General features: G+C 40.7%; 2 protein-coding genes across 6 annotated transcripts in view; one reads left to right on the forward strand and one right to left on the reverse strand.

Moving 5' to 3' along the window:
- The window catches only part of pde8b (phosphodiesterase 8B), a 35,903-nt gene extending 32,411 nt beyond the window's left edge, over window positions 1-3,492 (forward strand). For all 4 annotated transcript variants that reach the window (XM_061075445.1, XM_061075436.1, XM_061075461.1 and 1 more), the window contains 4 exons: window positions 209-347; window positions 557-724; window positions 895-1,024; window positions 3,383-3,492. In XM_061075445.1, coding sequence (XP_060931428.1) covers window positions 209-347; window positions 557-724; window positions 895-1,024; window positions 3,383-3,492 — 547 coding nt within the window. The remainder of the gene's footprint in view (window positions 1-208; window positions 348-556; window positions 725-894; window positions 1,025-3,382) is intronic.
- wdr41 (WD repeat domain 41) lies at window positions 16-18,466 on the reverse strand. Of its 2 annotated transcripts, none has more exons than XM_061075481.1 (14): window positions 18,296-18,466; window positions 18,092-18,162; window positions 16,700-16,815; window positions 15,808-15,856; window positions 15,594-15,722; window positions 15,445-15,507; window positions 13,970-14,081; window positions 13,764-13,826; window positions 13,537-13,641; window positions 12,649-12,833; window positions 12,421-12,542; window positions 11,151-11,236; window positions 9,361-9,494; window positions 16-321 (listed from the first exon to the last, which is right to left on the reverse strand). In XM_061075481.1, the coding sequence occupies exons 2-14, from the start codon at window positions 18,137-18,139 to the stop codon at window positions 307-309; spliced, it is 1,227 nt and encodes a 408-aa protein (XP_060931464.1). In that variant the 5' UTR covers window positions 18,140-18,162; window positions 18,296-18,466; the 3' UTR covers window positions 16-306. The 2 variants fall into 2 exon arrangements, with proteins under 2 accessions (XP_060931464.1, XP_060931456.1); XM_061075473.1 differs by lacking the exon at window positions 16-321 and adding an exon at window positions 7,076-7,837.
- Between the last annotated feature and the right edge of the window lie 7,429 nt (window positions 18,467-25,895).

Genomic DNA, 25,895 nt, shown 5'->3' on the forward strand with positions numbered 1-25,895 from the left:
TGTTATTCTATTTTATTCTTTTTTATTCTATTTTATACTATTTCTATTTTTTTGGGTTGAAATTACTGTGCATTGCTTAAAGAGAGCCTGTGACCCAAGTATTTCATTGACAGTGACTGCTTCATGTTATCTCTGTGCATTTGACAATTAAAAAAAATCTTGAATCTTGAATCTTCTGTATCCTCTTCGTGCTCTTCACTGGTGGCAGGAATCAGTTCCGGACACTGCGGCAGGCCATCATTGACATGGTGCTGGCCACAGAGATGACGAGGCACTTTGAGCATGTCAGCAAGTTCGTCAACAGCATCAACAAGCCAATGGCTGCAATAGAAGAGACCAGCACAAGTGTGAGTGTGGGGGGGGGCTTTGTTTGTCTCTGTGTAAGATTCAGATTCATAGACCGATATATCTGTGATTTGTCATTTATTATTAGTTTATCATTTGCATCCGTTCACATTCTCGCATGTTAAGCTGACGCACCTCTAAACAATTAATAATAGACATGTCGAATGAAGTTTTACTGAAAGGACTTGTGTCTTTCATGTCTTTCCAACAGAGCATGAACAGTGACTGTGAGGGTCAGGCGAACATCAGGAACTCTCCGGAGAACCGTCTGCTGATAAAGAGGATGTTGATCAAATGTGCGGATGTGGCCAACCCCTGCAGGCCGCTCCAGCTCTGCATCGAATGGGCAGGACGGATCTCTGAGGAGTACTTTGCACAGGTGGGTGGACCCCCCCCCCAACACAGCTTAGTTTGATAGAACAACGCAGTTCAAATCTGCGTGGGGGAGTGGATTCATCTCATTTGACGTCTCTGGCTCCTCCATGTGGCAAACTGCATCTTGAGTTTGCCTTCATGTTCCCTTGTGATCTCTCTGTGTGTTCCCTGCAGACAGATGAGGAGAAGAGACAAGGGCTGCCAGTGGTGATGCCGGTGTTTGACAGGAACACCTGCAGCGTGCCCAAATCCCAGATCTCCTTTATGGACTACTTCATCACTGATATGTTCGACGCCTGGGATGGTAAGATCAACCTATTCTGTGCCGTGTTCTGTATGTAAGTAGACTGCGTACCTCAGAATAAAGCCACATACTGGACATTTCTACCAAGTGTGATTATGCTAGTAAAAGGTCAGGGTGGCATTCTTAGTTTGTGAGTCAGACAGGTGGTTTATTAAGTCCACTTCTAGTAAACATTGTTTCCTTGGAATGCACATTTTCATTCCTTTGAATTAAAGGAATCATTTTTACTCCATGACAAACCTCCTTCAGTCCGAGCAGGCTCGTTGTCGACTTTAGGAAACATACTTGTATCCAGTACAAAGTTCAAATTGACTAAACTTCATAGGAAACACCAAACTCACAAATACGTATCCTCTGAGTACCATGAATTTCTTAACAAAACTTCAGAGCAATCCAGTAGTTGTTTGTAGATACAGTCTGGACAGTGATGGTAGACCAACTGAACAATCAAATGCCAAATTGAGTTACTGATCAACTTTCTATGAGATTCAGGCCTTTAGTTATTTCTTCATTCTTGTTTTTCAAGACAGAGAGAAGGATAGGAAATTATAGGAACAGGTTGAGGAGGAGGAGGAGTAGGAGGAGGACAAGTCAAGGGAAACACTTGTAGCTCCTCATTCCCACTGAATTTCCCAAAGTCTTCCCAAGAGGGGACTTGTTTACTGTCAACACTGCTCTGATGTCACGGAAAGATTCCAAATGCCAGTGGGACGGAGAGAAGCTGCAAGGGCGTCAGGGGAAGGGAAGTTGGGAAAATAGTCGAGGGGATGGGGGTTTACGATCTCTGGGTAGCAGTCGAGTAAAACTTCACTCGCACATACACACAAAAACACACATGCAGCCGATTTTCAATCCACCAAGGTCACTGTCAGGCCACAGCGGAGCCACTGCTGGTTCCCGAAACGCAGAGTGGGCCATCAACAAGCAGCTCCGGATGTTAATAACACGGCCTGAGTGGGTCACGCACACACACACACACTCTTGGGAACACACACACTCGGCAAACCCAAATCTGTGTGTATGAGAGAGAGAGAGGCCGAGAGACCTTTCACCCGAGCAGCCCTTTTATGTGGGAGCTACATCCCAAAGTGTACACAACATAAGCCAGTGTACATGAACTAACCACACACACACTGATACAAACACAGATTTTCATGCTTAATAGCTTGTGTGGAATGAAAACAGGAAGAGGCTGACGGCAGGTGTGTGTAGTCATCGCAGGCGTTTCAATGTAGGTGCTTGGGGTTATTCCCGGTTTCCTGGAGGACTCATTATTAACATTGGAAGATAGGGTCATATTTTCAGCCTTAAAAATGATATCCACATGTTCATTTTTTGCACTGATAGAGTTAGTGGTTGTTGTAATTGTTCCCCCTTTCCTCACTGGCCCTGAGGAGCTCGCTTCATAATTTTCTTTGTGTGGAAGAGTTGGAAAAGAACTCTTTGCACAGTTCGTCCAATCAAATCATTATTTCCCTAATTTATCGTCTTTCTGATACAAAATTACCAGTAATTGATAATTTATCAATATAAGCAGTGAGTGTTATAAGTAGGGAAATTCATTTTCTGATTCATATCAAAGCAGCATGTTTTATCGTTGCATTCTTAAAACATTAATGGATTCATGACCAACAGTCACTTTAACAAAAGATCTGAAGATATGTTAGCTGTGTCTTAACTCAGGGGCTGAATCCTTCAGATGCTGCATTTTTCAAGCTGGTGAAGCCCATCACAGAAATCCTACGTGGACCAGACCGTCTGATTTCGGTTTTTGGCCTTCATTGTCTACCCGGCCCATGAAAGAGGTGGTCTTCATCGGCCTATTCTATTCTATGTATTCTTCTAGCTTAATAAAACCTGGTGCCGACATTGCCCACAATGCAATTTGACCACTAGTAGCAGTTGATGTAGCTTTCTGCTGCTGGCCTCAAACAGAAGGTGAATAGGCCGTAGAGGTTTAGTAAGCTCACTTTTTTTCTAATTCTTTCTACCCTGCGATTGTTGTACTTTTAAAACTTGCTGTCTTCATTCTCAAACAACACCGACTCCAGTGAAATCACCTCAGACAAATGGTCACACTGCTGCTTCTGAAGACACTGCAGCTTTGACCAACTTCTTTACATATATAATATTATTACCGAAGACCTATGAGCAGACTTTAAATCAGTTGACTTCCCCTTCAACTTTAACAACTCCATGTCTCTGCATTTCACAGTCAAACTGGAGAAGGGGGGGATTATTAACTTCCACCAAAAACTGTTTCAATGTGAAAAACTTTAAATCAACCAAGCATCATAGTTTGTGTCTGTTTTGTTGTCTCTTCAACCCACATCACCTTTCCTGTGCTTCTCCCTGCAGCCTTTGCCAGCCTGCCTGGTCTCATGGAGCACCTGTCAGAAAACTACAAGTACTGGAAGGGCTTGGACGAGATGAAATGCAAGAGCCTGCGCCCTCCCCCTCCTTCTTGACCAACCCCTCATCGCCTTCTCGCCCCCATCACCCGGAGCAGGGTGGAACAGTTCGTCTCATCTTGGCCCTGATGAACGCTGAGACGCCGTTTCCATCTCAAATCACAGCCTCTTTTCTCGCGTGGTTGGAGTTGGAGGTGACGTGCTGCCAGTGGAGAACAGGTTGTCATTTGAGCCCCTCCCTGTCGTGCTCCCAATAGCACCTCTATGAAACTGTGTGGACCTCACAGCTCACCCGACAATCTGCACCATACAATGTAACACACCAGAAACCTGCACTTTAGCTCATCAGGACTTTTTCATTTCGCTTAATGCGCTTTTCACCATTTTCTGTCCTTTTTAAAGTTTCTTTAATCAAATCTTTCCGTTCTGCATCTGTCTATTCATGTAAACGAATCAAGGTGATTAAGATGGCGACCAAAGCACCAAAGCTACAGGTATTGACTGATAATAAGGACATAAAGAGATTTCCTCTTTTCTGCTGGTGAATGTGCGTGTACTCAAAAAGTTCAATTTTTCAAATTTTCGAAACTGTGAAGGTGCTCAGCCGGATTGATCGACTCTTAAGAAGCTGTGGCGTGGCCGGCAGTATGAGTCACACTTTGACTTGTGTCTGGGGCCAAATTGCTGCCAGTCAGACGCCCCCTGTGTCCTACAACTTCCAGAGACAGTTAGCCTGATGTTCCAGGTTCCAGTCGGGAGGAGCCAATCACCCAGCACATAGGCTTCCTCAATGTCCAGCCGCGTCATCAGAGGTGGCCTCAAAGACGGACGGTTTTGTGTCGTCATGTCTGGATTTAAAGATCCTGCAGTCACATAAAAGGGCCTGAAATATCTCATCCAAATATCTGCTGGTCATATCCTCTACATCGTGGTCTTGTTTTAATGTGGAAGCGACTGGTGGAGATCTGCGTCAAATAAAGTGAGACTTATGCGTATCAGTACAAATTGTTGGAATTGACTTGCACTGTATCCGAGCTGTTAAGTTTGAGTTATCGGATGTTACAATGCATAGCTCTAGAGACACTAACTGTAGACACCTGTACCCAAAAAACAGTTCAATCAGTTCTGAATTGTGACAAGATGTGACTGTTGTGTGGTGCACAAATCTTTGATGTTTTTTACACACTTGTTTTGATGAGGCAGATGAATGGAGGATCAGCTCTGCCCCTCACATGGTTTCTGTTCAACACATTTTTATTGTTGTATTTTAAATCTCTCACCTAGTGGCTATTGGCTCTTTTATTTTATCCAAAACATTATTTCCAAATTATCTCGATTCGTCTGACAAAGGCCATCAGATCTGTGGAGATTTCTATGATGTGTCTGCCCTCTGGTGACCAACTGGGGGAGTTGTAGAAGTTGTGCATTGACAATAAATCCCTGTATTTTTTTAGAGGACTTTTGTTTTAAAATTTGACCACATGAAGGTGAGAAAAGCATTTCCACCACATGGGAACCATTTGAATTAATTTATAAATCAATAAAATATGATTTGCAGACTACCACTGCTGCTGTTTTAGTACAGTGACGACATTTCATTCATCTCCATTACCAGTTGTCCCAAGGCTGGACTTGAATGAAGGTCATGAGTGAACTAGGACATGCGGCTTTGTGTATGTTTACATCATGATTGTCAATCCAGAAAGACGCACACTACAGTGTTAACCAAAGGCACAGAGAGCTCTTTACAGGTGCCTTATTCTTTGGTCAAACAGAAACAAGTCCTGTTTTTTTGGTTGAAATAGTTCCTGTTCTTAAAAGAAAAAAACAACACAAGAAAAAGCCATAGGAGTTTTAGATATTTAAAAACTAGAGACTTTGGGTGCGTCATGCTTCAGCTTTGAGTTGACCTGGTGAGTCAGTGTTCACAGTTCCGTCCCGACGGTCCTGACCTTCTTTCATTTCTTTTGTACAGCCGAGGCTTTTACACGTGTACGACACAAACCGAATCAGGTGCAGTTGGCTCCAATGTGAATTTAACCGTTGTCTCGTCAGCTTTGACTTCAGCTCATTTTGCTTGGAAGAGACAGAACTGGTTTATGTTCAATGTGTTCACCATGATGTAGTGTTTTATTGTTGATCGAGGTCTTAATCAACGCCTTAATCTTGTTTCAGTGTTTAGGTCTGCTCATGTTGCAATACACTGTAAAGCACCTGATGGAACTGCTGTTGTTGTACATACTCAAGCCATTATATCACTTTTTGCTTTGCATTCTATGAGATTTGCGTGCGTAACTTGTGTTTAGGCTGTTATATGTTGCAGGGTTGAGTCTCTCACATCTGTAAAACAAAACTTTTTTTTATTATTATTTAGAGTGACTTTAAATGTGGCTCCAGCTCTGAATGTTTGTGTGTTTCATGACTGCTCTCACTGACCACGAGAAGATATTTTTGCAAGATTTCTATTCACAAAGACAATTTAAAAGTATTTCAGACGAACTTGCCTTTTGCTGTGCAGAGCAGTGACTGGATTGTATAACGATATGAATGAGATCTGATTACAGCCAGTCGCTTGAAGCCTCTCTCTGAGTGTCCGAGGCCGAACCCGATTGTACAACTGCTTGTTATGTAATGATAAGCCTTCATCACTTCCAGAGATTTCTATATCGGTCATTCATTTTCCACACTGACGGCCGTGGCTGCGACAACGTGCCGATCCTGTGTGGTTTTATATCATCCATATAAACAGAACAATTAGATGATGATAATGTTATATACAAATTATTTTTCAAAGAAGAAAATGCATCATTATCATCATCATCACTGGCGATGAGAACTGTACTGTGTGTTTTGAAAGATTTTACTGCCTCATGCATAGTAGTGACACAAGCTTTCCGTCAGTCACTTTAAAATCGACCATGTCTGTTTGAAAGATTTAATGTATTTTGCTCTCTCTGGATTATGATGTCTTATTTTGATGTTCCCTGTCAAACAAATGTATTGTGAGAGACAATTAAAGCATTCTTTAAAGATGTGCCTGTTACATGAAAGGCAGCAGCGTGTTTAGAGGACATTTTTTTGACATTTGGGGAAGTACATTTATGCCAAGAATTAGATGAGGAAACTGATCCAATTCTTGGTCAGTGTTGCTTAATATTATGGCCAAAAAAGGGATAAACAACTGCCCAGGCTCTTTCCAGAGGTAGAAACAAAACAACACACTGCCAACACATAAACTGCACTATAAATTATATATTTTTTGTTTAATCCGTTATGGTTTAGTGGTGGGATTGTGCTGTGCATATCGTAAAATGATTTTTGAGGCTGGATATAGCCAGGCTAGCCATTTCCACTGTTCCTGTCTTTGTGCCAAGCCAGGCTAACTGTCCCCAGCTTCATTTAGCTGATACATAGGAGAAGAGTAAGGACATCAAATACACCAATCCAGCTGATTTAGAGCATGGTAACAGCTCGGACTCTGTGTTGATCAAAACCAGATAGGACCTTCCCCCCCTCGCAGGAAAACAGGTGGTCAAAGAATCACAACCAGGCTTTTGGTCGACAAGATGATGGGGAAGACAAATCTCTACGAAGAGAAATGTGAAACATCAAACATGAAGAAACACGCACCAAAAGGATGTTCACTCAGTGGACACTTTATTAGGTACAGTCTAATGCAACCCAGTACAACTGCTGTGTCATCGAGTCAACTTTTATCATGACTAAAATAACAAATTTTGACACTGTCATAAAGGCGTCAATTCAACTATGTTTTAGCAGAGGTCAGCGCTAATGATGAGTAGTACTGCCTCATTCTCACTTGTGTATAAAAATATAACGCAATGAAGTAACAGCACTTTAAACTATGGCCGCAGTAATAAACTTATAACATTAACAAAAATTAACTTTTACAAAATGAGGAATTTATGATGCCATTTTAGTTTGTAGAGATTGCACATGTGTACCTAACCATTTGGCCATGCAATGAACCAGCATTTGACCCCTGAGAGGGACGCCCCAGCATCACAGCACTTAAATCACAAAAGACTGAAAGTAAAGATATTAAATTTGTTTCTTAGATGAGGTATTTAATGAGTTTTTCAAATTCAAGTTAAATACTGGTTTTCAGTCAGAAGGCAGGCAACTGTTACAAGTAAACGCACACAACAATAATTACACTCAACTTAAATTACTTTTTCACAAACATCAACCAACGCCGTCCCACCTCTCCTGGTCAAGGCAGAGAGTTAAAGGTTAAAGGTCAGAGTCCTCCATTCTCCTCCAGTTTTTGGAAAAGTGCCAGGCTGCGGAGGTGCGTCTGCCTCTCTCCGTTCTTCCACAGAATCAGCAGGTGGTCCGTCGAGCATGTGACCAAACCATTCTGCTTGAAGCTCACAAACATCTGAACAGAATGAAAAAGGATATATATATATATATTTATGCTACTGTCACACCATCAGGGGTGGACTGGCCATCTGGCATACCGGGCATAATCCCGGTGGGCCGTTGACCCAATGTGGGCCGGTCTGGTCCGCTATGTTGTTGTTTTGTTTTTTTTCTCTTCTTCCTGTCTAAATTCCCTCCAATTGGGCCGGCCAATTGGCTACAGAGGGCTAGCAGTGTGTTGCCAGCATCGACACCTATTATTGGTCTATTGTTTGTCATTGTCAATCAATCATGGGCTGACAGGCTCAGAGAGCCCTGACAGTGCTGTCAATCACAACACAAACCGGGGGCGGGGGGGGGCGGGACCTCATGGCTATGGCGGGGGGAGTCGCGGGACGGGCTGCTGCTGAGACAGAAACTTAAAATGGATAATAAGAGTAAAAAAACGCCCGGGTGGCGCTGAGAAGCATCGGGAAAAAAAGCTGAAGTCTCTGGAGGTGGAGGCTGCTAAATGTGCCAAACTGACGGACCTATGTGGTGCCGGGTTCACCAGCCCAGCAGCAGCAGGTGCGCCGGGAGACGAGCGTGGAGGACTCGACAGTGATGAGCGAGTGGAGGCAGACATGTGAGCGCGCATTTTCAATTTTCAATACATTCTCCAAACTGGCTCGTTACTTGAGCAGCGGAGGTTGGCGTCGCACGCCTCTACCCACGGCTCGCTCGCTCGCTCGCTCGCTCCCTCCTGAGATGTGCAGGTCCGGTGGCGTGTTTGCCGTTGGGGGGGGGGGGGGGGGGGGTGCAGCGCGAGAGGTTGGTCTATCCCTCCGCAGGTTCACCTTCAGAAATCTTGTTACGACTTTTACTTCCTCTAGAATAGGATAAGAGATAGTGTCTTATTTTGTGTGCCTATAGTATAGTGGTTATACTGTGGTTTATTAATGTTCTTGGGCAGACACAAGAGGCACTTGTTTATAGTTAATTAGAAGTTCAGATGCACTGGTCCATTATTATTTGAACCTCAGCATCTACGGTTCAAAATTGGTAAAATTATACATTATATGCATATTGTTGTTGTAATTTTTCAGTCAGTTGAGATAAATCTTGAGGAGAAACATTTTGGGTTGTTTTGTGTCTGTATAGACCTACTATAAAAAGCACTTTGCATTTTTAATTTTAGTTCTTGTACTTTTGATACTTAAGTACATTTCAACACCAGATACTTTTGATACTTAAGTACTTTTAATATGAGCTACTTAAAACTTTTACTCAAGTCATTTTCTGACTTCTTTTCAGAAGTTTCATTGTGCTTATGTGTTGATCCTTAATGGTGTGATCATGTACACTAAATGATCAATTATTCTCCATTACAGGTTGTTGTGATATATTTGACATAAGTTATGTCAATTTAATGGCAGATGTGCTCCGCTAATTATGTGGGCCGGTCTGAGCCAAAAAATGCCCGGGCCGTTTTGTTCTCCCAGTCCAGCCCTGCACACCATCTTGAAGCGAGACTTGCTGTACGTTTGCACGTCATCCTACCTGCACTGCCCCGGAGTGTCCGATCAGGTCCCCGGTCAGCTCCAGAGTCCTCATGCTGGGGACATCTATGATCTTCTTTGTTGGAGGACCGGTCTGTTTTTGTGAACGGCCAAATGTCCACATCCCAAAGAACCCTGAGTTGAAAATAACCACATGTAGAATATTGAATGAATGAAACTACTGAAGACAAAATCGACTTTTCATATTGAAAATGGATAAAACGGTTCCATGTGATAAGACAAGTTTACTTGGATGTAGATCCTTGTGCTTTTAGCCATCATGGCTATTCCAGCTACTTTCTACACTTCATTTAAGTCAGATTGCATTTGAATTGATAAGGTTTATATGTACATCTGTAGGAGGCTCAAGCAGATTGCCCCAATAGACACTATTTACACAAGTCATTTCTCTTAACTTCTACAACAGAGGTTTTAAATGAAAAGTTACCCATTTTCAGAGTCACAATGGCCACATTAAGGAGAAATATGCCGCACTTTGCCTTTAACCTGCAAATGCTATACTTTAGGGTAATGGAAATAAGTTGGGATCAACACTGACATATCATCCACTTTCATATTGATATGATGAACTCATTAAAAAACATTTGGGTATGTACACATCCAGCTATTAAAGAGAAAGATAAGCATTTAGAATTGTGTGTCCAGTATCCCCTCTCCCTCAGCTCTGTTTTTGCTCTCTACCTACTCCGAGGGGAAATATATGCCCCCATAGCTGCTAAATGCTCCGCCATATTCATCAGCTGGTCTCTGAATATGGTCATCTGCGATTTGGTGCTGGGCACATGAAGTAGTTCAGTAGATTTTTGTAGCTTTTTCACTGAAAACACCTTAGTGTTGAGGCTGAAAAAAACAAAACAAATAGCTAAAAGATGCTAAACAGCTGCACAGAGCTGAGAAGAATTGCAGAGGTTGGTGAAATGTCTTTCTGTTGTAGTCACTCCTTTCACATTACAGTGTTGTTTTGTTAAAGTCTTCATTGCCAAGTATAATTCTTGAAATGTCCACATTCACGTGAAACACGCCAGGTTGAAATATCCCAACTTTTTCCTTTTAAGACCACAGGAGATGCATGTAGTTGGTTTCTGGTTTGCTACAGAGACATAAAGCAAACAACAGGCCTTTGGTGATGATTAGCGAGGGATGTTCTCTCCAGCCAAGATCTATTCAGAATCAGCACAGCTCTGCACTGACTAGAAGCAGCCAGACCATCAAAGACAAAATGCACACAGAGACAAACACTCAACTTAAGACCACCGCACTCAAGCACAATACAAAACCTCTCTGAGTGCCAGGAGAGAACACTTTTCCTTTGATAAACACAGCAGCACATCTGGACTGCATTAGTGTTCCTCCTCACATCAAAACTCTCAACTGTAAACACACATACAAGTTGAGTGGAGGCTATTTTTTCCTCAGTCTTTGAACTTTCTGAACACGCAAAAGATACAAACATAAAAAACAAAAATAATTCAAATATCTCAGGATGGAAAAGAGGAACCAGAGATGAAGAAGACACTGAGGAAGATGTCTAAAGAATTTTTGGTGATAAGGACTGACACCGGTGTCAATGTGCTGAAAACTAGAATGTGATCTCTGCAGTGTAATAAATACATTACCTCCTGTCTCTGCCTGCTGCTCCACCCCTCACCTGAATCCTCTGGAGATTTCTGTGTGTGTGAATGCATCTGAGCAGAGAATCTCCTCCTGCATTTATTATGTGTGAAAATGTGTGCGTGTATGTACGTGTGTGTGTGTGTGTGTGTCAGTCACCTGGAGAAGCAGGTTCCCCAGGCAGCGGTAAGTCCTGGATCTCCCACATCCTCACACTACCGTCTTCAGAGCAGGACATCAACGCGCTAAAACAGACACAGTGTCAGAGCTTGAATGTCAATCACAAGCTGTTCTAGTTATTCTTCCTGTTAGGACACAGACATGCAATGTGTTGTACTCAAGCTGAGAAATTACAATGAAGTCAAAGACAATTTAAACACAACAGCTGACTGATTAAACACCAGACCGATCACCTGATTACATTGATTTTACAGATATGATAGAGGTTCCTGTGTACCAGGTTGGGACTTGCATCTGAGACAGAGGCAGACACAAAGGAAGGTCAATCATGACGAGCAGCATTTGTGTTTTTTGTGATGTTGATGGAGATGAATTTCATTATTACTTTCATTGCCCCATGAACAGTGAACTAAAGAAACCACTGTATAAAAAAAACATTTACAAACCAGATGTGCTATTAACAAAAACACTTTGTGTTAAAAGTTTTGGAAACAATTCTAGAAAATGAACCAGAGAACACTGTTTCTGACAGTGAAGTAAACCGAATGTTCTCTTGTTGACCTCTGAACCCAATATTATGATTTCCAGTGTGATCCTTGTGTCAGTATTTGCTGTCTCATCTTTTGTATGCCCAAACAATCTGGACATGATTTAATGAATGACACTGATATATACCAATCAATCAATATTTGTATATATTCTTTGTTGCATTAGAATGTATTGATCACAGGAAACAAATTGATCTCTGGTAGGCTCCATCCGTTGACTTTCATTTTTAAACATCACAGATTCTGACAGGTGCATGAAAGGCAGAGATGGCATAACCTCAAATAAAAAAAGAATTAAGCAAATTTACTTATTTCCTTACTTTCAAACTATTAAACTGACCTTCGTATTTTACATGAAGCTTTGACTTGAAGCTTCCTTAAGATCTACAAGAGCATCTTTGAAAGAACAAGGGTAGTGGCAACCTGATATGCATGAAAACTGTTAGTTTCAATGTTCAGTCTAAATAAGTCTGAGGCGCTTTCATCTAATCTTTGCTTTTTTGTTCTTGTTAATTACTCAATTATGTCACGTCTTTCTGACTCTAAACATATTCTAATAAAAAGGAAGAAAATCTGGCTGAACTGGTCACGGAAAGCGGTCACAAGTACGAGTTTTATGGTATAAAAAAGGTCACAAATCACAATCATATTTTGGAGAGGGTAGAGACAGGAAATGATAAGAAGAATGTGCGATGTGTTACCTGTCCGACAGCAGCATGGTGTGTAAGACATTGGAGTCATGGGCAACCTTCCTGTAGGCCACCACTGATTTGGTCCGAATGCTATAGACATACAGACCACTGCCCACCGCTGCGAGGATGAGCTGCAACACACACACATTATTTACTTGTTTTATGGATCACAACAACAAAACAACATATAATTTTCTGATGACAGAAAACTACATCCACTCCTCCCGTCTCCTTCACCTTTCCGTTGGTGGTGAGATGCTGAATGGACATCTCGCTGGGTTTGGGAGCCCCCAGTCGTATCTCAGACTGAGCGCAGGTTTGCGACTCCTCCCACAGGATGTGCTCGTAGGCCAGAATGTTCCAATCAATGGCATCCCATAAGATCAACTCGCCCGCATGGGACCCGCTCACAAAGAGCCCGTCTGAGGAAGACATGGAAGCATACAAAGCAAAACAGTCACGGTTAAGTTGTACGTAGAAAGTCAGATAAAGTTGCTTTAAATACCTCCGCCAAGGAGTTTATGCTTTTATGGACGATTTTGTTGGTTTGATTATTGGCAGGACACGCAAAGTATACTGAAAAGATTCCAATTGAATTTTGTGGAGGGTTTGGGGCATGACCAGATTAAATTTTGTCAGAATTTGGATAAAAGGGCTGATCCAGGGCGAGATAGGGTGTTAGCCTCGGCTGAGGTATGTGCTCTCCAAGTACCCTGTTTAAGGGAAATGTAACATTTTGACCACAATATGATCATGTTAATTCATGATTGAATCTCATACAATGAAACCTTGATCATGCTGTTTCCTGTACAATTGAATGAATCTTGGCCCGATTGTTTGAACTAAGGCATTGTTGCCTGGATCTCATCAGAAGATCCAAACCTTTGACTTTGTAACAACCCCAACCAGAGTGGGAGGGATGAGCCAAATGTATAAAGACAAAGAACTGTTTCCCATTGGTGTGCATATAAGAAACCAACCTTTGTTGTATGCACCATGCTTTGAGCATTAAAGAGTGGCAATACTGTAAGAGAATTGTGTGTCGTTCCTTGTTGGTAGAGTGGGATTGTAGAAATTGCCACGACACCTGCAAGTGATAATTTATGTTTCCTCGAGGACACTGACCATTGACGTTGATAAGAGCTCGAATCGTGTCTTGGTGGTCGGACAGACAGCGCATTTCAGCCACTGACACAGAAGAATCCGTAGAAAAGGTCAACCTGTAGATCACTGCGAAAAGAGGAAGAAATACACATTATTATAAAGCCATTCGCTTTCCCTTTTTACATTCATGACATGCTGTTAGTAATAAACAATCCTGCTAGGGGATATCAGTAACATCTCTCTCTTACTTATTTCTTTATCCATGGCAGCAGCTATGCAGTTCTTGGGCAGTTCTATCAAAGCAGTTATTCCTGCAAAACGGTAAAATGCGACAACAACAGTAATCAGCATGTGTGCAAACAGCGGTGTCAGGGGTGAAATCAGTTGGTGCAACAGACGACTAATAAAAGGTTTTTCTGTGACAGTTATTTTTTCCCCTTTGTTTTCTCCTCACCAGTGTCGCTGTGGTTCTGTCTGTGACACTGCAGCTGAAAGTCTTTGTTCCACACACACAGCTCCTCCCCACCGGAGAACCACACACACAGCCGCTCCAGCACCAGCAAGCACTGAGGGAAGACACACACAGCTGGGTGAAATAAAGATGTGCTATTTTTAAATTGGACACACACACACACACACACACACACACACACACACACACACACACACACACACACACACACACACACACACACACACACACACACACACACACACACACACACACACACACACACACACACACACACACACACACACACACACACACACACACAATTCCAGTGAAGAAAGAATCATATATAATTAGTTGCAGCAATTAACCAACAATTAAGTCTGAAGAGTTTGTGTCGTAGATGCCATGACTGACATATACAAGGAAATCTAATGTGCAGCACCAGGAAGTATTTAGCATTTCTGCAGCTGAACACTTCCTGCCTAATACTTTCAAGTTTTAATACATTGATTACAGTTTACAGATAGAAATATATATATCTTTGAATGGAGCTTTCAGAATGGATTGTGATGGTGAACAAGGACAGCAGAAGCACCCTGAAGCCTTAAATTGCACAAATCAGAAACTTGGATTTATGTATAATTTAGCAGATAAATAACTACTTCTGTTGACAATTATATTTTACTGCTTCTGATATGAAACTGATATTAACATAAAAAGTAAATACACACTTTGATATTGTAAATGTTACCACAAATATATTTTATTAACTTATAAAAAAATATATTATCAATTTTGCTTCTGTTTACCATCAGACAGATAATCAAGGACAGTGAGCACAGTAATGTCATGGATTTTAGAATATGACAAATTTCTTGAAGAATTGGCTCATCTTGAGAATTACGTTGTGTCTTAGACTGACACATTTATTAATAAACACCTCGCGACTAATAATTCATCTGCTGGATAGATTATCTTAATTACATGATGTATATCCACACATACTGTTTTATGCATGCTTGATTAAGTGACCTAACAGTTCTGCAATAGATGTTACACCTTTGTGGAACTCTAACTTGTTTTTCAATTTCGTCACACAAAATCCTGACGAAGGGCTATTACTAAAATATTCCAAATAAATATATCACCGCAAGTTTCAAAAATGTGTAAAAATATGTTTTCTTTATAGTTTAATTTCACTGACTTTTTTGTATGTGTGCATTAGGGATGAAAGTTAAGAGGTGAAGTTGTTTTTGTGTTCTTAATAAGGCATTATAAGACTTGTGTTTGATTCCCCTCTGTTAGTGTTTAATCAAGTGCTTCTGCTGCTGCCTTCACATTAATCACTTTAGACGTGTGTCCTGTTGGAAGGATTAGGGGGAAGGTTACTACACAGAGACAACAGCAATTATCCAGACACAAGACCAATAAGCAAAACAATACTCACAGTTATGTAATAAGCTTCATCACATTACCTTTACAGATGACTGAAGATCTGAAATGGTCTGAACCCTGTTGCCTGTATCAGGGTCCCATAACTGAAAAATTCAGGATTAAGGAGAATCGAATAAAAAAGTGTTCTTAAATGTTATGGTGTTTTCTCTGTCTTTTGTTATAAGGATACACTGAGACTTCTGTCTGAGGAGGCCGTGATGAGGGAGGTGTGCGATGTGAGGCCATTATTACAGGTGAAGGTTGTTATGGCTGTTATTTGCTGGGAATGGCCCCTCAGCTCCTGCAGCCTCTCTCCTGTCTAACAGCCAAGCAAAAAAAAAATATTTTGAAATTAGTGGGTCCATGTTCGCAACATTTAACAAGGATAACTTGCAACGTATTACCTCAACATTCCACACCAACACAAGGCCGTCGTCCCCAGCTGAGGCACATCTGCAAAAGATTACATGGAAGGAATGAGTTGTTTCTCGAAACCAGACTCGTGTGACATATATACCTCAGACATGTCGGCGGGTTTCATCTTCAGCAGGTTGACTAGTCAAACACTGCAAGAAAATCTCTATTTCAGTGAGGAATCGTTTCCTGCAAGTCCATCTCCACCTGGGGAATCTTAAAAAACATCTGTCCGGGGGCTTACAACCTTCATTTGCCCTTTGACCCCCGAGCATCCGCACTACCTGTTCCCAAAATCAACAGACATGATGAGCGGATGAAAAAAAGAGAGATAAAATGAGAAGAGAAGGAACTGTCTAGGATACGTTTTCGGATTTCAAAAGCAATCCGGAGAGAATTTTCTGGCCTTTGCCCCCGACTGTGGACCTGTGTGTGCGGAGAGGACACGACCCAGAGGAGGGGGTTATTATTGGAGGAGGCCAGGCGTGAAGCATCCCACACCTCCTGACACACACACACACACACGTACTTAGTTATGTTATAAATCCCAATCTGACCACTTATGCGGACCCACTGTACCATGCCACTGTGCAGCATGCTTCCACAAAGCACCGCAGAATAAATAGCAGGTGCAAAATCCCTATATGTGTGCGTGCATGTGTGTGCCGACCACAATAACAGGCTTTGGTTACACCGTACTGTGCACACGCACAATCACACAGTGGTGATGATTGGCCTCTTGTCATGCTCTGTAAGTTTGCTGTAGGTGAGGATCTCCTGTCAATCACAGGGGGATCGAGGCCAGCCAAGGGTAGAGAGGAGAGAGGTTAGAGTAAGGGAGGGGGTCGGGGGGAGGGGGGGGGGGGGTTGTGGTCTGCTTACCTGAAGTCATCAATCTGCACCAGAAATCGAACAATGTCAAAATGTCCTTTCAGCACCTGCAGCTCAGTGAAGCAGTTTTTGGGCTGTTCCTCACCAATGCACAACACCAGGCTTTTCTGCAGACGTAAGAGGGAAAGTGGTGAGACAAACAGGCTGAGGTGCACAGAGGGGGTGTGTGTGTGTGTGTGTGGTGGAAAGTAACTCAAAGTACTTCAACTTTATTTCTTCTTTTACTGCATAACATTTATCTGACAGCTATAATTTATTTTAAAATGTATTATCTTTATTGTCGAAAACATGTATTATCATTCCAGGTTCATCTGGATTATTTCTCAATTAACTGTTTTATCATTTAGTCTCATTAAGGGCCCACCATGATGTTCCAGAGCCTGTCTTTAAATGTCTAATTTTGTTCAACCAAGAGTACAAAACCTAAATAGTTTCAGTTTATAATAATATGTGACAAATAAAAGCATCTGAGAAAGTTGGTACATTTAGAACGGAGGACAAGATGTTAAATAACCCTTACATCCCTTAAAAGATTTAGCCAGTTTGCTGTTCAACTATAGAGTTCTTATGTAAAAATAACATATTATGTTTAAAGAGGAAAATACAACAGAGATGGTAAATTTTGATACAAAAAAAAATCTGTAGTGTCTGAAATCTTAATTTAATAACGGCCTCTGCTGGCAGCCACCTGTCTGAACTACTTAACTTTCATATAACAAAACATGTTTTTTATTGTTGTTGTTGAGATGGCGCTTGTTTTGTCTACCCTACAAACAGTTAACTTGTGTACTCAGACTTGTCAGACCTGCTCCTACGGCTCCCTGGATTGATCTGAATCGTTGTGATATTATTGGGAGAGGTAAGGAAAAACCTCTGAAGCACACGTTGTTAGATATTTAACTCATCCCTGATTTCTTAGATCATTTTACCTTCCTGACCCTAACAGCTGTTAATAAATCTAACTTTTTTTTGTCCCAGGAAATGAATATTGGTGTGAAACACTTTGAGCTCCTGACCCCAAATATCAGCACAGATTTTTATCATAACACATGTTAAATTTCACCCTGAGCAGTTAATATGAAATATGGAAAGGAATCACTAGAGTATATTATACCAAACAAGTAAACATGTGGATCCTGTTGATATTTTTAACGCAATGCTTGTGTGTGTGTGTGTGTGTGTGTGTGTGTGTGTGTGTGTGTGTTCAGACAAGTGCAGCTGTCAGGTGAACGCAGCTAGTGTTGTTAGCCTCTGAGATGCTGTGGGGAAGAGGACTAGCAGGAAATAGGACAATATACGAAAGTGAAGGACAAATAGCGGAATTAAGTCGAGCCCTTATTAAAACATGAGAGGAGCTAAGCTAACATTTCCATGACAGCTCACCTCCACGGAGCCCTGAGCCTCACGACCACTGAGAATCCAGCGCAGCATCGTTCGTTAGCAGCTAACGTTAGCTGGAGACACAACATGAAGCAGTGACACACACATGTCTGTGTATCAACCAATAAACATTACTTCAAAACAATAAATGATGAAACATCTTCATCTCAGGATTCAAGCTAACGCTACAGAAGAGGGTTTCCTTACCAGTCATTAGCGTAAACAGAGCACCCGGTGAATAGACGTCGTCCTGTTTATCCAGAGTGTGGCAACATGTTGACACCAAGAGAAAAGAGATAATCTCTCACCGAACCTGACAAATGTAAAGTTGATACTGAGACGTTTGAGCTGCGTGAGGGAAAAGCAGAGTTTCACAACCACAACAAATCATTCATGTGACTGGGGCTACGGAAGCTGCCGAAGGACAAGTCTCATTCAGGTCGAGTAATATGGGGAAGTGATACTAACACTGCTGTAGATAAAGAAAAACTGTAGATCTTCCATTTAGACTAAGACCTAACTCCAAGTCAGTTTAAGTCAATACAACAGTAATAATCCATTATTCAAAATCATATCTAAGTTCGTGTACAAAGCTATTGTCATTTAACTGGTATTGGGTGCATGTACTTAAAGTAAAAGTACAAGACCTGCTGAAAATGATATGATGTGCTCTTTTATATTGCATTGTTAAAATGAGTACCTCAAAAAAGTCCCCACAGTCACATGATAAACTAAAGATCACATGAACTGTTCTGATGATGATGATGATTATTATTATGATTATTATGTTATTATTATTATTATCATCTGATTTCAATGTCATCAGTTTGTACTCAAGTTGTGTTTGACATTATGCTTTGGTACATGATGCATTTTTGGGTGGAGGAAGGACCTCATAGACCTAAGCAGGAAGCTCAGGAAGTCCTTCCAGCTGATCCTCTGCTCTTCCAATCCATCTTCAGTCCCTGTCCTGCTTGTGTGACAGACTTTACACATCTTCCTGTCTCCTCCTGACGTCGGACTTTCAGGACTGCCAGCTTTCACTGTTCTGATGGAGTAGCCTTGTTTCACAAAGGTCTACTCTGACCAAGGCCCAAACTTCCTCCTCCTGGCCCACAATGTCAGCATGCTGGAGCGCTGCCTTTGTGTGTTGAGGGTCTTTTGTCTCTGATATTCCGACCGCCTTGTGACTCTGAGAGATCCATCTCTAGCTTTGTCTTGGTGCACTTGCATATGTTCTATATGGAAGATCTTAATTTGTAAAGTAAACATGGCTGTAAAATTTAAATCTGTGTAGAAAACGCACAATACTTTCCTCTGAAATGTGAGAAAGTGTAAAGTAGCATGAAGAGGGGAAAATCCTGTATTAAAGTGCAAGTAACTCACAACTGTACCTTCGTACAACAACACTGACATAAATCTACTCTGTTATTTCACGCCTGAACATTTCAATAAGTTCATTAGGAATTGCATCGACTCATTCTCGCTCAGTGAATAATACGATTAATAATTGTTAAAGCAGTGTTTCCTGTTGTGACTAAAAACAGTGGCTCAGTCAGTGAATTTAGAGCCCACCCAGTTTTCATAAAAGTTGAACAAACCTTTTCCCACAATCTTTGCGATATCTTAATATTAAATATATAAAATCCTCACTTTCAAGTAGGCCTTTTAAAAAAGAAAAAAAAAGTGCCTGCCTAGTTGTGAGAAGGTGGAATGACACTTGGCTTTGATGGTTGTATGTTATGTCGTACTGAGAGAAGGGACCATTACATATTAACTTTTCGTTAACATTTTATCCAACCCAATTAAATAGAAAGTGGCTCTCTAGATAAACAAATGCTCAATTTGGCAATACCTCATGCAAATGTCTTTTTCAAATGTTTTCAAAAGAGATTTCCCCTTTGAATGAATGTAAAAACTCAGTCTAATTTATCAGTCTGTACTGTGAAACTCAAACATGCGAATGAAGGAACAATGAGCTAAACATATTTTTAGGTAAATGGAGCTCTACTGAGTCAGCTGTGTATCCTGCTTAAATCAGTGTCATTCTCCTTTTTACAGCTAGATGGCAGTGTGTAACAATCCCATGAGATCACACAGGGCTCAAACCCCTGTTAGCCAGACATAACCAAATACTTTTGCCAATTGCTTCCCCTTGTATTTATCTCCTATGCATTAATATTTGTCTAAATTAAAAAGGACTAAACATTTATTTTAAATTCAAACAATCTCTACCTGCAGTTTTGATCTGCTCCTCCTCTTTCATCTCTTCCCTCCCATGACTTTATGCATCATTGTTGACCTGCTCTTCCTCCACATCCTCTTCTTCCACTCTGCATTCTCTCCTCTCTGTGTCTCCCCTGTTAACACACACACACACACACACACACACACACACACACACACCATACACACACACACACACAGACACACACACACCAGACACACGGTCACACATCACCCTCGCTGTATCTACTCCTGCTCCCCCGATTGAGACGACAAGCAGTGTAGGGCCTGTGACCTTCATGGTGGCTCAGATCTGCGGCTGGCACTGATTTCTGATTTAGTGTCGATCCGCCGCGCTTGTCAGGGGCTGCGAGGTGCTTTCCATGTGGTAATAGAAAAGCTCAAGGGCAGCTGGAGAAAGGAGGAGGATTAGGGAGAGGGATTGGCTGAGGTGGAGGGAATGGGTTTTAGATGTGAGGACGGGTGATGCTCTGTTTGTTTAACTGCCTGTCAGAGATCTGAATGAATGGGTCAAATATGTAGACTGTAGAAGGAGTGTTTTGAGTCACTATGCTGTATAATTAAAAGATGTGAGGGAATGTGATGTTCTGTGAGGCTGCAGACACAGCTGAGCTCCGAGCCACATGCAAACATCAGTTTATCTACGTGTCACAATACTCACCATGACAGGGCTCAATAAAGTTGTTATTGTTTTTCCTGGGGAGGACATGAGTGTCTGTGCCAAATTCTAAAAGGAATCACTCTGATATTACTCTAAAAATAAGATTTATTTCAACATCATGGTGTTGGTGGGGAAAAGTCAAATGTTTACCAAAGTCATTAGGATACATAGTGTGTAAAGTGTAGTGTAAAGTGGATCTGATGCACGTTGAGCTATTTTCATGGTTTATATGGGATTTTTAACTCTTTGGTGGCATCAGATGAAATATCATGTCAATCAATCAATCACCAAAGGTCAGATTTATCCTTTAGACACCGCATCAATACATCGCAGAATGTATCGAATATTTCGTGAAAATGTTTCACTGAAAAACAAAAATAATATCCATTTAACTGGATAGCAGTGTAAAATACTCCATTATTGAAAAGAGTATTGATAGGAACATGTTCTTAAAGTACGAGTACAACTTCTGTTGATTGTCATTATCAAAAATACTATTCGATGCATTTAGGTGCACTGTTTAAATAAATATTGCACATTATTTTTCCTACTTTTCATAAAAGCAAAATGAAAAGTCGCAAAAACAGCACTTTGAACCACAACAAAAAACCCTAACGCTAACCCTAACCCTGACCCCAGTCATATGATAAAAATAATAATCACAGCAACTGTCATCACGGCAACTATAATAATAATAATAATAATAATAACAATAATCATAATAATATTACATTTTTTTTGTTGTTGCAGAGGAAAAGTCAGATTAACACCAAAGTCAATGGAGTTTATCCTCATCAGTACGTTAGCTGTTGAGGCAGTGGTGGACCAGCATCAACCAACATTTCCAACCCAAGATGGTTCCAAGAAATCCATTGGTAAAATGAACAAGAAAGTTAGCAAATTATTAAGAGGAGACGACGAGACACAAAATGTTAAACAATTAAAATATAAATATAAAGGGTAGATGAAGAACGATTATAAAAACCTGATGAGAAAAGAAAGGTTGGTAACAGGAAGAAATACAGGGAGCAAAGTGGAAATAGGAAAGTGGTTCCTGAGTGCAGCGGCCTCCGTGCGGAGTAGACAAGGTGTCAAATATGACCAATGGCAGGAATCAGCTAAGAGGTGAAGTCATGATGCGATGGCAACCAAAGCACTCACAGCACTAAAGAGCCACACAGAGTCAGAGCAAAGAGGAAAGTCCGCCCGCTCTGCGATGCCTGAACGCCTCGGCCCCTATCTCCAGCCTGTAAGGAAAACAAATGGTTATGATGATGGAAAAGGAATTAAGCTGTAATTTAACAATGGGCCAACAACCGCATTCAATAACGGGGCCCCGCCCTCCCTCGCGCTCGGAGGGGTCTTGTAGAAGAGAGAGGCTCATTCCTGACCAACACACTTCACTGTCCCTCTTCATCAGGATTCCACTGTGTTCTGCTTTAGCACACTGGCCTCTGCCTCCACATCAGATCTGCACTAACACCTCAACATGTGGTAGAGCTTCCTCCAGTCAGATGTGTCCATCACAAAGATCTGACTTCCATTTCTGTGTTAAGAGAATCAACTTTCATTTCATTAATCCCAAATGCTGCAGTCTGCTCATTTAAGAACAAGGTTGCTGTTATTCAATAATAAGTCAATATAAGTTAAGACTGGGCCCAAAATCTGTTGGATCCTGCAGCAGGTGTAAACCGTAAAAAAATTGTATTTATAGGAGATTATTTTCAGGTGCGGATTAACACAGATTTTGTGAATTTGTGAGTACCTATGGTAGCACAATGGTGAATTTAAGATTGTATCAAAATAAACTACAATAGTACTCATATAGTAGTTTATACAATACAGTAGTACTCAGTAATCACATCTAACTATATCAAGGCTCAACAGTCCCCTTAAATTGGCGCTCCATTGCACAGACAATCTATCTATCTATCTATCTATCTATCTATCTATCTATCTATCTATCTATCTATCTATCTATCTATCTATCTATCTATCTATCTATCTATCTATCTATCTATCTATCTATCTATCTATCTATCTATCTATCTATCTATCTATCTATCTATCTATCTATCTATCTATCTATCTATCTATCTATCTATCTATCTATCTATCTATCTATCTATCTATCTATCTATCTATCTATCTATCTATCTATCTATCTATCTATCTATCTATCTATCTATCTATCTATCTATCTATCTATCTATCTATCTATCTATCTATCTATCTATCTATCTACAGTAAACAGTTTGTCTGTATGTCTCTCTGTCTGTCTGTCAAACCATTCATCCATCCATCCATCTATCTATCTATCTATCTATCTATCTATCTATCTATCTATCTATCTATCTATCTATCTATCTATCTATCTATCTATCTATCTATCTATCTATCTATCTATCTATCTATCTATCTATCTATCTATCTATCTATCTATCTATCTATCTATCTATCTATCTATCTATCTATCTATCTATCTATCTATCTATCTATCTATCTATCTATCTATCTATCTATCTATCTATCTATCTATCTATCTATCTATCTATCTATCTATCTATCTATCTATCTATCTGCCCCTCACATTCTTTAAACTAAAGGATACAGTAGGTGGAAATGTTTTCAGTCTATTGTCAGTACATGGAAACAGTTATTTTTTGCTGGCCAACACCAGAGATGTGGTGAGTTCCCCTGTGAAGCCGTTGCACCTCAGGTGTCGGAGTTACACAAAATAAATGTGTATTGTCACAGTTACAGATTCTTTGGTTCAACATTCCCTGACAAAAATAGTCTGAAGGTCTCAGTTTTCTTACAACACACCTGACTCGTACAGACACACAAACACACCCACCGACACAAGTGTTCATGCCTGTTGAATGACGACACTTGAAGGAGAGTCAAGCTGCCAACATGGAGCAGGGTGAAATGCAACGGTGGTTCAACTGTCAGACTGCTTCTCCTCTTTCATGGTTGTTCACACACAAAGTAATGGGAGTGGTTCTGCAAAGAATTCAACAAATACAATACAATACACTTTGAAAATCGTTTCTCATAATTTCACAGCAATCGCAATCTGTGTGTGAAGTCAATTCAACTGCTAGATTGTTGGTTTTAAACAGTAGTAGTAGCATGATCAGATGTGGGATGAGAAGCGTTTTTTCTTTCTTTCTTTCTATCTTTCTCTCTTTCTTTCTTTCTTTCCTTCTCTCTCACCTTCTTTTTTTAATTTCAAAAAGACTATTGCTTCGGCATGAAATAGGCACCTCAGGTTAGTAGATTTGTAAAGTGGAGTTAATAAATTGCAGGATTAGAAACTTACCCAACTGTTTGAAAAGAAATGGAAGAAGATACAGAAAACAAACAAATATTGTTTGACAATAAACCCTACCCTACTTTAGGATACTCCCTGAGCCAAACCGAATATCCACATGTAATCATTATGTGTCTCTTCTTATTTCATTTTGGTTAATAAGTGTTGTATTATTAAATAATTTCATTATTTTGTGTTCATGTTAACTAAGTTTCTTATTTCAGATTTATGATAACGACTTTTTTTGTCATTTGTCATGTCAATCTGGGATGTTAGGCCTGTGGGAGGTGGGGATAAACAGTGATTGTTGTAAAGCTGGGTGATAACTTATTTTTTTCTTCTCTCTCTCAGTTGGAGAATAACTACTCTAAGCGATAAGAGATCACAGCAATTGAGCATAAGAAATAATAAATTTGTGTTTTTCAAAAATGATTTTCTAAACTCGTCTGTTTCTTTTGCCCCGATGAAAACACATGGGAAGTGTACGATTTGAATATATATGACACAGAATCCCGGAGATGATGGTTATACAGCTGACCAGGGAGGAGGGCTGAGTGCATTCAAGCTTCTGTCACTTTGATTTGTCACGTGAGTGTGACTGTAATCGCAGTGTTTCACTCATCAAAGTTTAATTATCAACCTTGACCTATTACATACACACATACAGACCCTCACACAGTTCAGACATGCGGAGGGATTGTTGTTTTAGAGCGATCCCTAAAGTCAGGAGCCGCTACAGGACAGCAATGTAAACCTGCCACTTCTCCTCTACACTGTATCTTCCTCCTCTCTGTCTGACTGATCATCACTGTCTGTCTCTCCACCCTCCTCTCCCTCCTCCTCCGCCCTCCCTCATTTGGTGACCCACTAATGTTCTGTTCATTTTCTCTTATGAATAGATAATGGGCAAAAATCAAATCTCTTCATTTGCATGTAATACAATTAAGACCTTTTCAAACAATGACAAATGGAGGGAGCAGCGAGGTGTCAGTCAGGCTCGACAGTGAGACGGCAAAGACAGCATCGGCGAACCTCCTCCATTCTTTAACGAAAATTAATAAAACCCTCAAATGGGATTTTCTCGCCGCCATCTGGAATAACAATCACCGGGGACACTCCTAGACTCTGCCTGTCAAATAAAATTAAAGCTCTCATGAATTTGGATTCATAATGTCGATGTTGAGCCACTAACATGTATTTGCCCGAAAAAGCAGGAAAGAGGATTCGATTTTTTTTCCATCGGTAATAATGGTATGTGTTGCCCAAACTGATCAATTTCTCAGACAGACACTGGAAACGTAAACTTTGGAAGACCAAGTGTTGAAATTGTTGGTGACCTATGACCACATGTTCATTTAACAACTGATATCTGTGAGCTGTAAAAGAGAAGGCTCACATTTTTATGACTGTCTCAAAACTATTCTTACATTACCAAATTTGTACATTAACACAGATTTATGTTGTAGTAGTGGTCCTCACTCTCCATGCTGGGCCCTAGAGGGATCCAGTTATGCTTAGCTATGTTGAGCTATGTTGGAGCTATGGATTCATATCTACTTTACTTACATGAGAGCAGTATTTAA

The sequence above is a fragment of the Limanda limanda genome, chromosome 1 (genome assembly GCF_963576545.1).
Source record: "Limanda limanda chromosome 1, fLimLim1.1, whole genome shotgun sequence".
Lineage (NCBI taxonomy): Eukaryota > Metazoa > Chordata > Actinopteri > Pleuronectiformes > Pleuronectidae > Limanda > Limanda limanda.